We start from the raw sequence: 12472 nt of genomic DNA, 5'->3' as shown, positions 1-12472 counted from the left end.
AGACAGAGGGTTTCACCATGTTAGCCAGGATGGTCTCAATCTCCTGACCTTGTGATTCACCTGCGTTGGCCTCGCAAAGTGCTGGGATTACAGGTGTGAGCCATCATGCCCAGGTGCCTTTTTTTTTTAAGATGGAGTTTCGCTCTTCGTTGCCCAGGTTGGAGTGCAGTGGCGTGATCTCGGCTCACTGCAACCTCCACCTCCTGGGTTCAAGCGATTCTCCTGTCTCAGCCTCCTGAGTAACTGGGAGGCGTCCACCACCACGCCCGGCTAATTTTTGTATTTTTAGTAGAGTTGAGGTTTCACCATGTTGGCCAGGATGGTCTCGAACTCCTGACCTCTGGTGATCCACCCGCCTCGGCCTCCCAAAGTGCTGGGATTACAGGCCTGAGCCACTGCTCCTGGCCTCACTATAATTATTCTATTTGTGTTTGAAGAAATATAAAAATTCTTAAAAACAGCTTCTGTTTAGAAGAATAAAAATAAAGAACCTAAGATAGTGTTCTTCAAATGGACTCTGGGTAATATTCCTGGGTAGCCTGCTTCTATGTGAGTTTATAATTTTGTTTTTAGAAAATAACAGCCAAATGACAACATGCTATAGAAATGAAGGCTGGTACTATTAATAGACAAAAATAGTGAAAAGACTGAGCTGTCCTTCTATACACCACAGTATAGGTATGTTAAATTCTAAAGAACCTTGGTCCAGATGTGGTAATGACATGCCTGTAATCCCAATATTTTGGGAGGCCAAGGCAGGTAGAGCACTTGAGCTCAGGAGTTTGAGACCAGCATGGGTAACATGGCAAGACCCAGTGTCTCAGTCAAAAAATATAAAAAATTAGTCCAGTGTGGTGCCATGCGCCTGTGGCACACGCCTGTAACATTATACTAAAACTAAGTAAACTCTAGCAGAACTTGAGATTTTTTTCCAGTGACTCAGGAGGCTGAGGCACAAGAATCGCTTGAGCCAGTGAGGTGTAGGTTGCAGTGAGCTGAGATCGTGCCACTGCGATCTGATGTTCTATATAAGGATCCCATCTTTGTTTCCACCAACATCCATCAACTGTTCATGATTAGCAGGAAAAGTAGTAATTGCTAAATAATTTCTTCTTTATGTAGTATTTTAAAGAATTTCTCAGCAAACTATTTTGGGGTTTGGATTAGTGGTTTGAAAATTTCTGTGCAAAGAAAGGAATAACAACTATAAATTGTTTTCACTGTGATAATAAATACAAATCAAACGATGGTTCATTATACTTGAAATTAAAAAAAAAAAAGTCAGGACAGGCACGGTGGCTCACGCCTGTAATCCCAGCACTTTGGGAGGCCGAGGTGGGTGGATCACGAGGTCAGGAGACGGAGACCATCCTGGCTAACACGGTGAAACCCTGTCTCTACTGAAAATACAAAAAATTAGCCAGGCTTGGTGGCAGGTGCCTGTAGTCCCAGCTATTCAGGAGGCTGAAGCAGGAGAACAGCGTGAACCCAGGAGGCGGAGCTTGCAGTGAGTCGAGATTGCACCACTGCACTCCAGACTGGGCAACAGAGCGAGACTCTGTCTCAAAAAAAAAAAAAAAAAAAAAATCAAACTGACGTATCTGTACAAGCACTACAGATATAAGGAGTTAGCTAGGAGCAGTGACCCACGCCTATAATCCCAGCCAGCACTTTGGGAGGCAAGGCCAGGTGGATCACTTGGGCCCAGGAGTTGGAGACCAGACTCGGGAACACAGAGAAACCCTGTATCTATAAATAAATAAAATAAACAAAATTAGTCTGGACATGGTGGCATGCACCTGTAGTCCCCGCTACTCAGGAGGCTGAGATGAAAGGATCGCTTGAGCCTTGGAAACAGAGGTTGCAGTGAGCTATGATCGTACCACTGCACTCCACCCTAGGTGATGGACCGAGACTCAGTCTCAAATTAAAAAAAAAAAAAAAAAGTATAAGGAGTTTATATTTAGTTTTATGTTTGTATACACATAATTAACATTATACTAAAACTAAGTAAACTCTAGCAGAACTTGAGATTTTTTCCATTTGAAGAGTTTGCTTTTTGTAGTTGTGAGCCGTGAGTGGTTAGTGTATTGTTGGTAATGCTGAAGGCAGGGCTGATTGCTCACTTGCTTGATACTTGCATTCAAGAGAATCTAAATTGTGTTGCGGAAGGGACTGACTGTACTGAAGGCTAACTTGAAGTATTAAAATAAGGCTGCCCCTAAAACCTTCTTAGTCACACAGGATCCCTGTAACCAAAACAGTGTATGTTCCAGCTGCAGAGAGCAGACTGCTCTCAGCTTGCATAGCACCTTAGGATTGGGAAGAATATACGGATAGGGAATGGGGTGGAGAAAGAAGGATGGAAATGCTGTCATCCAGGTGACTTTAGGGTCCTAAGGAGTGGAGAAAGACAGCACTGGGAAGGTCTTCACGGATCTGTGTAGGAGTTCCTTGTAGATAAATGACTGATCCCCCATCTACTATCCCCAGTATGTAATGGCTGAATTAATATGTAATCAACTACATTGTATCTAAAGCCTTAGAACTAGTCAGGTGCTCCCCCCACTTAATACCATTTCTTACCCTGTAATCCTACCTGATCTTTAACAAACCATTAATAATTCTAAGGAAAATCTCTATTTTGTTGTGCTTTTTTGTAACTGTTTTAAATAAATCAATTGTACTGTAAAAAATAAATAAATAAAAATAAAGAGTCTGCTTTTTTTTTTTTAAGAGCCCATTAGAAGATTGAGAAACACTGTCCCCAAGGAACAAAGCCTTCAAAATACATTATGGCATAACATATCAATGTTTTCCATGTAAAGAAAAAAAACAGGAGCTACAGAAATGTATAGAAAGTTTAACAATAACTTGCAAGTGAGGAAAGAGAGAGACCCTCTCATATTGTTTTATATTCAGTACCTGTTTTAAGAAAAAAACAATGAAGTAAAGCCACAGGCAGGCAGCCCGGCATCAGGCCCGGAAGCAGGCCTGGGTCTGCCTGGCCTAAACCCAGTAGTTAAAAATCAACTCATGACTTAGAAACCGATGTTCCTGACATTGTATAGAAGAACATTGTGAAACTCCCTGCCTTGTTCTGTTTCACTCCGACCACCGGTGCATGCAGCCCCATCACATACCCGCTGCTTGCTCAAATCAATCACGACCCTTTCATGTGAAATCTTTAGTGTTGTGAGCCTTTAAAAGGGACATAAACTGTGCACTCGGAGAGCTCAGATTTTAAGGCAGTAGCTTGCCTATGCTCCCAGCTGAATAAAGCCCTTCCTTCTACAACTCGGTGTCTGAGAGGTTTTGTCTGCGGCTCGTCCTGCTATATTTCTTGGTTCCCTGACCAGGAAGTGAGGTAACTGATGGACGGATGGTGGAGGCAGCCCCTTAGGCAGCTTAGGCCTGCCCTGTAGAGTATCCCTGTGGTAGACTCTGGCCAGCCTGAATGAGGCGATCCAAAGAGAGCTCCCGGGTAGGCAACTGCCCCAGTGGAATGCCTTGCCAGAGCAGTGTGTAGCAGGCCCTCGTGGAGGATTAACACAGTGTCTGAACACCGGGAAGGAACTGGCACTTCGAGTCTGGACATCTGAAACTTGGTAAGACTAGTCTTTGGAACTTGCCCACTCCATCTGAGTGGAAGCGTGGCCTGGTCTGATCACCCACGGTGTGCCTGTACTGGCACTTTTGTTCTGGTTTTGACTTGACTTGGTAAGACCAGTCTTTGGAACTTGCCCACTCCATCTGAGTGGAAGCGTGGCCTGGTCTGATCACCCACGGTGTGCCTGTACTGGCACTTTTGTTCTGGTTTTGACTTGACTTGGTAAGACTAGTCTTTGGAACTTGCCCACTCCATCTGAGTGGAAGCGTGGCCTGGTCTGATCACCCACGGTGTGCCTGTATTGGCACTTTTGTTCTGGTTTTGACTTGACTCGAACTGCTGGATACTTTGGTTTTAGTTTTGACTTGGCTTAGATTTCTTGGTACTTGGATTTTGGATTTTGTGGTATTCTGATTTCAGTTTGGTATAAACGATAAAAGTGTGTGTGTGCTCTCTTTACCCGTTCTTTGTTTTGTGGTGAGTGTGTGTGGTGAGTGTGGTATTTTGTCTTGAGAAAACATGGGTCAGGTGCAAAATAAGCCCACCCCACTAGGAACTATGTTGAAAAATTTTAAGAAAGAAGAAAAAAGGGAGGAGGCAGAATTTATATTAAAAAAATGTTCTATGGTAAATTCTTGTCCTGAAATAAATTAAGTGGTTATTTAAAAAAAAAAGTTTGTAATAAGTCAAAAAAGTTGAGACACGTCAAAAAATTGTGAAAGTCGTGAAAAAAAGGTTATAAAAAATGTTTATGCAAAAAATATCATATAATTTAAAAGTAATAAGGCCTCCTGAGTACAGTTATGTACAAGGTGTATTAAAAAAGTAAAATATATCTTTAATAAAAAGATTATAAGGAGGCATAAGAATGTGGATTTTTACCTACATTAAAAGGTTAAAAAACTGTTTTGAAAGTTTAAGCAAGTTTTAAAACGTTAATTGTAAAGCAAATTCTGTATGTAAACACAATAAAGTTAAAAAGGTATCATCCAGTTTTTTCTGCGAACTAGACGTTAAAGTAAAAATGCAACAGGTTTTTCTTAAAACATCAACCCGCTCTTTAACAAAAATTATAAAAGGTTAAAAAGAGTCTATAAAATCTTACCTTATGGTCAAACATGAAAAATTGGATAAATAAGTCTACAAGGTTTTATTAAAATTAATAACACACTAATATAAAGGTAAAATTTAGCTTATCTGGTATAAAAATCATACAAAAAGGATTATTAAATATAAAACGGTATTTAGCTTTTTTGGGTCTAAAACTAGTAAAAATAGGTGCTAAAGGAAACATTCATTTTACTAGAAGATCATAAAAGTTAAAGACTTAAAACAAACTTTGGCAATTAAGACAGCATACCAAGATGCAACAGCCTGGTTGAAATGGATCAAATATTCCATCTGCACATTAAACAAAAGCAATTGTTATGCTTGTGCACACGGCAGGCCAGAGGCCCTGACTGTCCCCCTTCCACTAAGGTGGTCCTCCAGTCAACCAGGCGTGGGCTGCATGGTAGCTCTTTTCCAGGATTCTACAGCCTGGAGTAATAAGTCATGCCAAGCTCTCTCTGCTATATCCCAAAGTCCCTGCAGGTCAGCCCCCGAGGGCCATCCAGCTTCCCCCAACACTAAGTCCACTTCATGTCTCTCACGGCAGGAAGCAAACTTAGCATTACTTGGAGACCTGAAGGGATGCAGTGAGCTTAAGAATTTTCAAGAGCTTATCAGTCAGCCCTTGTTCATCCCTGAGCGGATGTGTGGTGATAGTGTGGTGGACCTTTACTGGGCACTCTGCCAAATAATTAGAGTGGCATTTGTGCTTTAGTTCATTTGGCTATCCCTTTCACCCTGGCGTTTCATCAACAAGAGAAAAAATAATAATAATAATACATTGTAAAGTTGAGAGAAGCCCCTTATAGATCTTACAACTCTCATATCTATTTAAATGCAATTGGAACCCCGCAAGAAATACCAGATCAATTTAAAGCTTGAAATCAAATAGTTACAGGATTTAAGTCAATATTTTGGTAAATGACAGTCAATAAAAATGTAGATTAGATAAACTACATCTATTACAACCAACAATGAGTTTTTCATGAGTTAAAAAGAGTTTTTCTCATGAGTTTTTCATGAGTTAAAAAGAAAAACTCATGTCGGATGCAGCCCTGAGGCTACCTGACCTGACAAAACTCTCTACACTCTATGTGTGTGTGGGGGGGGGAAATGGCAGTTGGAGTTTTAACCCAGACTGTAGGGCCCTGGCCAAGGCCAGTGGCCTATCTCTCAAAACAACTAGACGGGGTTTCCGAAGGCTGGCCCCCGTGTCCAAGAGCCCTGGCAGCAACGGCCCTGTCAGCACAAGAAGCAGATAAGCTAACTCTTAGGCAAAACCTAAAGTCCCCCCATGCTGTGGTAATTTTAATAAATACCAAAGGACACCATTAGCTAATAAATGCCAGACTAACTAGATACCAAAGCTTGCTCTGTAAAAATCCCCGCATAATCATCGAAGTTTGCAACACCCTAAACCCCGCCACTTTGCTCCTGGTATCAGAGAGCCCAGTTAAACATAATTGTGTAAAAGTATTGGACTCAGTTTATCCTAGTGGGCCCAACCTCCAAGACCATCTTTAAACATCCAGTAGACTGGGAGCTGTACAGGGATGGGAGCAGTTTCGCCAAGCCCCGCAAAGTGACTCTGAAAAAGATGATAAGCCCTGCTCCAGTCACACCTGGAAGCTGACTGGTCCACGCATGGCCGAAACACAAGGAAACTCATCGTGGGACTCATTTTCCTTAAAATTTGGACTTGTACAGTAAGGACTTCAACTGACCTTCCTCAGACTGAGGGCTGTTCCCAGTATACAGACATCAAGTTACTGAGGTAGGACACAAGACTGCTACAGTCCTATTATTTTATTTTTTTATTTTTTTGAGACAGAGTCTCGCTCTATCGCCCAGGCTGGAGTGCCGTGGCCGGATCTCAGCTCGCTGCAAGCTCCGCCTCCCGGGTTTACGCCATTCTCCTGCTTCAGCCTCCCGAGTAGCTGGGACTACAGGCGCCTGCCACCTCGCCCGGCTAGTTTTTTGTATTTTTTTAGGAGAGACAGGATTTCACCGTGTTAGCCAGGATGGTCTCGATCTCCTGACCTCGTGATCCGCCCGTCTCAGCCTCCCAAAGTGCTGGGATTACAGTCTTGATCCACCGCGCCTGGCCAGTCCTATTATTTTATGGTTATTATAAGTGTACAAGGACTCTAAAAGAAACTTGTTTATATAATGACACCCAGTACAAAGTATGTAATCCAGGAAGTGACCAGCCCGATGTGCGCTATGACCCCTCTGAACCTCTCATAATCACAGTTTTCAAAATAAAATTAAGGAGTGGTCCTTTTCTAAGTGACACAGGTAAAGTAATAGCTTAAAAAAAAAAGGGGGGGTCGCCAAAAATGTAACCTTAAAATTTGAGGCCTGGCCCGGTGCGGTGGCTCACGCCTGTAATCCCAGCACTTTGGGAGGCCGAGGAAGGCAGATCACAAGGTCAGGAGATCGAGACCACGATGAAACCCCATCTCTACTAAAAATACAAAAAATTAGCCGGGCGCGGTGGCAGGCGCCTGTAGTCCCAGCTACTCGGGAGGCTGAGGCAGGAGAATGGCGTGAACCCAGGAGGCGAAGCTTGCAGTGAGCCGAGATCGCACCACTGCACTTCAGCCTGGGGGACAAAGCGAGACTCCGTCTCAAAAAAAAAAAAAAAAAATTTTGACGCCTGTGCCGCTATGAATAATAAGCAGAATGGGATGGGATGCGGTTCTCTAGATTGGGTAAGAAAAGTTACACAGCAGAAAATAAGTATATCTGTCAAGAATTGTATTTATGTAAAATGTGTCAATACTGGTCTTATGTCATTTGGGCTACTTGAAAAAAAAATTAAAAAGATCCTGTTTGGCTCCAAAAAGGAAAAGTCAACCCCTCCTGCATGAGTGGGAGCTACAACCCTTTGGAATTGGTAATCACAAACCCCTCAGACCCAAAATGAAAAAAAAAAAAAAAAAAGTAACATTAGACATTAATGAAAAAGGACTAGATCCTAGCGTAAGCATCCTAATAAAAGGAGAGGTTCAATGAGACTCTCTAGAACCAGTATTTCAGACTTTCTATGATGAATAAAATGTGCCAGTACCTGAGATTCCAGGAAAAACTAAGAATTTGTTTTTGCAATTAGCCAAACATGTAGCCCAGCCTCTAAAAGTCACTTCATGTTATGTTTGTGGAGGAAGCCTAACAGGAGATCAATGACCACGGGACGCCCGAGAATTAGTTCCTACGGACCCAGCTCCTGATGAATTCCCGGCCCAAAAGAACCACCCTGACAATTTTTGGGTTCTAAAAGTCTCAATTATTAGACAGTATTGCATAGCTAGAGAAGAAAAAGAATTCACTCATCCTGTAGGGCGGCTTAGTTGTCTTGGGCAAAAGCTGTACAATAGTACCGCAAAAACAGTTACATGATGGAGTTCCAATTATGCAAAAAGAAATCCATTCAGTAAATTTCCAAGATTGCAGACTGTCTGGGCTCACCCAGAATTCCACCAGGACTAGACTGCCCCCACCAGGTTATACTGGATAGGTAGACATAGAGCCTACGCTAGGCTGCCTGACCAGTGGACAGGTGGTTATGTTATTGGCACTATTAAACCACCTTTCTTCTTACTGCCCATAAAAACAGGTGAACCTCTGGGCTTCCCAGTCTATGCTTCCCGTGAAAAACGAAGCATAGCCATAAATAATTAAAAAGATGATGAATGGCCCCTGAAAAAAATCATACAATACTATGGACCCGCCGCTCGGGCACAAGATGGCTCATGGGGATATCGGACCCCCATTTACATGCTCAACTGAATTATACGGTTACAAGCTGTTTTAGAAATTACTACTAATAAAACTGGTCAAGGCTTGACTATTATGGCCTGGCAAAAAACAAACAAACAAAACACTCAGATAAAAAATGCTATCTATCAAAATAGATTGGCTCCCGACTACTTGCTAGCAACTAAAAAAGGGTCTATAAGAAATGTAACCTTACTAATTACTGTCTACACATAGATAACCAAAGGCAAGTAGTTAAAGACATAGTTTAACATATGACAAAACTGGTACATGTACCCGTGCAAGTGTGGCACGGACTTAATCTGAGAGCCATGCTTAAAAATTAGTTCCCAGCACTAAGAGAATTTAAAACTCATAATAAAAGTTATAATAGTAATAAAAACCTGCCTACTGCTCCTTTGTTTGCTACCTGTATTTCTTCAAATGATAAAAAAGCTTCATTGCTACCTCAGTTCAACAAAATGCTTCAGCACAAGTGTACTATACGAATCACTATCAATCTACTGCACAAAAAGACATGAGTAGCAAAAATAAGAGTAAGAACTCCCACTAATAAAAAGTGTGAGTCTCCAAAGGGGGGAAATGAGGAAAGAGACAGACCCTCTCATATTGTTTTATGTTGTTTTATATTCAGCACCTGTTTTAAGAAAAAACAATGAAGTAAAACCAAAGACAGGCAGCCCGGCACCAGGCCCAGAACCAGGCCTGGGTCTGCCTGGCCTAAACCCAGTAGTTAAAAATCAACTCATGACTTAGAAACCGATGTTCCTGATATTGTACAGAAGAATACTATGAAACTCCCTGCCCTGTTCTGTTTCTCTCTGACCACCAGTGCATGCAGCCCCATCACATACCCTCTGCTTGCTCAAATCAATCACGACCCTTTCATGTGAAATCTTTAGTGTTGTGAGCCCTTAAAAGGGACATAAATTGTGCACTCGGAGAGCTTGGATTTTAAGGCAGTAGCTTGCCGATGCTCCCAGCTGGATAAAGCCCTTCCTTCTACAACTCGGTGTCTGAGAGGTTCTGTCTGTGGCTCACCCTGCTACACAAGTCTCAGTAGAAAATATTAAGAAATCTGAGAAACTATACACAACAAATTAAGTCTCTGAAAGAAAATAAATACGTCATGGAGGTATAAAAAATTCTATCACTGTCTATATTTATAAAAACATTAAAATTTTCATGGCTATAGTGCCCCCCAATATAAATATATATATACATATATACACACACACACGCATATTTTAGATATTAGAAAAACAATCTAATGGTTACCCTCGCAGTCTTAAATGAAATATAACAAAAATAAATTATTGCCAAAATATAAGATTAATAAATTATTAAACTGCTAGGAGCTACATTAAGAGCAATAAAAACCAGAAAGCTTAACGTATACTTTAATCATTAGGAAACTCAGCTTCCTTTTGGGCAAATATTGCTGAAGTCATAATTCTTTCCTGATTTACTTTTAAAGATATTTCAGAAACACGATAATTTTAAAACAAAAAATAAAAGAGAAGCTTGGACTGAAGGAAATTGGATGGGGAATCAAGAAACAGAGGTATTACTCTTGGTTCTCCAAATTATTCTGTGTGGCTCCAGGCAAGTCATTTTCAACTCTCAGTTCTTCTCATTTCCTAGTAGAATGTCTCTAAGGAGCCTTCCTTAGTGCCAGGAAGCAAGCACTTTGCATCTAAAGAATGTTGCTACCTGAATCTATTAAGACCAAAAAGTCTTTGAAAGAGGAGAGGCAGGGCCCATAAAGAGGCAAGAATGGTAAAAACAATATACCTTCAAGTTTTGGGGTCGTGTAAATTTGTTGAGAAGTGCAGTCTGAATGAGCTCCCACCGGCTCCCCGCAGTTCGCTCACCATTCTTTTGGAAAAAAGAAAAACACATGAGGAAGTTATTCTAAGTTCTTTTACATCACAGAATCAATGGTCAAACAAGCAAGTACCAAACCATTTTTCAGAGACTAAAAGAATCTCGGCTTTGTTCTTACCTCATCTTCTACTGGGTACAAATTTTGTTCTGAACAAGGCATTTTAACATGCTTGTTATCCCACGAATCTTTATAATGTGTTGGAAAAGGTTTAGGAACTTCTCCTGCTCGCAGAAGATCTACCTGAAATTGAGGGTAAACAAAATTGTCAGTGCATAAAAACTAAATTTATCTTCTATAAAATAATCCAAAGTAACCAAGGCAAATGCTGTAAAATAAAGACCAGCTCCCAGGCAAGAAATCACCAAAGAACCCTTCAGCTCTTCCCATTTCTCACCTCTATTCAATCAGGTTCCAAGTCACCAGACACAGTACATATCCTAGCTCCAGACCCCCTAGGAATCCTTCCTTGCCTCAGCTTTTACTAAGTGCTTCCTATCCTTCTGCCTAACTCCAGCTGTTGCTAGACACATCCAGCCCCCATAAAACCTTTACCCTCACTTTGGAATAACATTATCTTTCTAAGGAACTCCCAGGCTTCTAATGCTATAATGCCTATACTCTGATTATGTCATCCTGATTTTCATATACTTTCTTATCAAAACACTATTCATTCCGAACAAGTCTTAAACACTTACAATTCCTTAAACATAGCAAATTCATTTTCATATCTACATCCCTGTATACATACTACTGTGGCCTCTCTTTTTAATACCACTACTACCAATTGCCACCTCCCCTACTGTATCTGGTTAAATCTCTATTGTCACCTTCACAGCTCTGCCAAATTTTCATTACCTTTATGAAGTCTTCAGAAACTTCAAAGTAGGCAGCTATTTATCTTGTTTTGTTAGATTATTATCATGCTAGAGCACACTTGTTTTCTTTCCCTCATTAGATCCCAAACTTCCTGAAAATAACCATATTAACTTTGTATTCTGAATACGTAAACTAGAATCTGGCATGTATACATGTGTATGCACATACATGCAAATATATATGTACACACATATGCTACTACAGTAACTATTAAGTAAAAGTTTGAGGAAATGTTACAGTAGGTAGCCAGTCAGACATGAGCAGGGCAGGACGGGGCTCCTACCACCACTGGGAATGTCAGACAACCTTCAAGTGATGCACAGGCAGCTGTGAAACTGCCTCTCTAAAATAACTGGATGCAGCTGGCGCCAGGGAAAGGAGTCACCCAATAGATAGAAAAATCTGAAATTGGTGATCAGCAGCTTCCTGTTAAGATCTTAGGAGCTGGGCAAGTCAGCCCCAGCATGTGTACTAGGAAGCAAAATGGCAAAAGTTTAACTGGTATATGACCTTATAAGAACACTCGACTGGTAAGGGAAGAATACCTCAAGCGAGCATGTGTACAACTCCAGTAATCACACTGCGCATGCAGACAGCCCATCTCAAGGGAATAATCAGGGGAGAAGGGGCCATAACCCCCTGGAAGCATGCCAACATATAAAATCTCAAGTCAAAGGTCAAACTATGTACTTGATCTCTCAAGTCGCTTGCTTGGCCCTTTTCCAAGTGTATTTACTTCCTTTCATTCCTGCTCTAAAGCTTTTTAATGAACTTTCACTCCTGCTCTAAAACTTGCCTTGGTTTCTCATTCTGCCTTATGCCCCTCAGTCAAATCCTTTCTTCTAAGGAGGCTAGTATTAGCATTGCTGCAGACTCATATAGATTTGCCACTGGTAAGAGAAAGAGATTATGGTTTAAAGTTTAACATTATGCCTATTCTGGATATTATATATAAAAGAAATCACATAATATGTGGCCTTTTGTGTCTGGGCTTTTTCGCTTAGCATAATGTTTTCAAGAGTAATCCATGTGGTAGTATGTATGAGTACTTCACTGCAGGGTATAATCACATAAATAAATATATAATTTCACTTGTAGTATGTTATGAATATAAGGAACATTGTGTTATGAGACCAGCTCAGATTTAGTTTATCTGGTAAACTTAGGTAAAGCTTCCTTGAGGAATGGTAACTGAGCTTAACTCTAAA

General features: G+C 41.0%; 1 protein-coding gene across 10 annotated transcripts in view; it reads right to left on the bottom strand.

Annotated features, from left to right (window-relative positions):
• PARG (poly(ADP-ribose) glycohydrolase) overlaps positions 1–12472 on the bottom strand; it is a 142541-nt gene that overhangs the window by 103611 nt on the left and 26458 nt on the right. For all 10 annotated transcript variants that reach the window (XR_003121261.1, XR_003121263.1, XR_003121262.1 and 7 more), the window contains 2 exons: positions 10506–10628; positions 10295–10378 (listed from right to left, as the gene is read on the bottom strand). Coding sequence is in view for 7 of the 10 variants with exons in the window: in XM_025397876.1 (XP_025253661.1) it covers positions 10295–10378; positions 10506–10628 (207 nt within the window). In the remaining 3 variants the exon portion in view is untranslated. The remainder of the gene's footprint in view (positions 1–10294; positions 10379–10505; positions 10629–12472) is intronic.

This window comes from Theropithecus gelada, chromosome 9 (genome assembly GCF_003255815.1).
Source record: "Theropithecus gelada isolate Dixy chromosome 9, Tgel_1.0, whole genome shotgun sequence".
NCBI classification, from domain to species: domain Eukaryota; kingdom Metazoa; phylum Chordata; class Mammalia; order Primates; family Cercopithecidae; genus Theropithecus; species Theropithecus gelada.
Note: the sequence above shows the minus strand (reverse complement) of the source record. Positions and strands in the feature narration are given on the sequence as shown.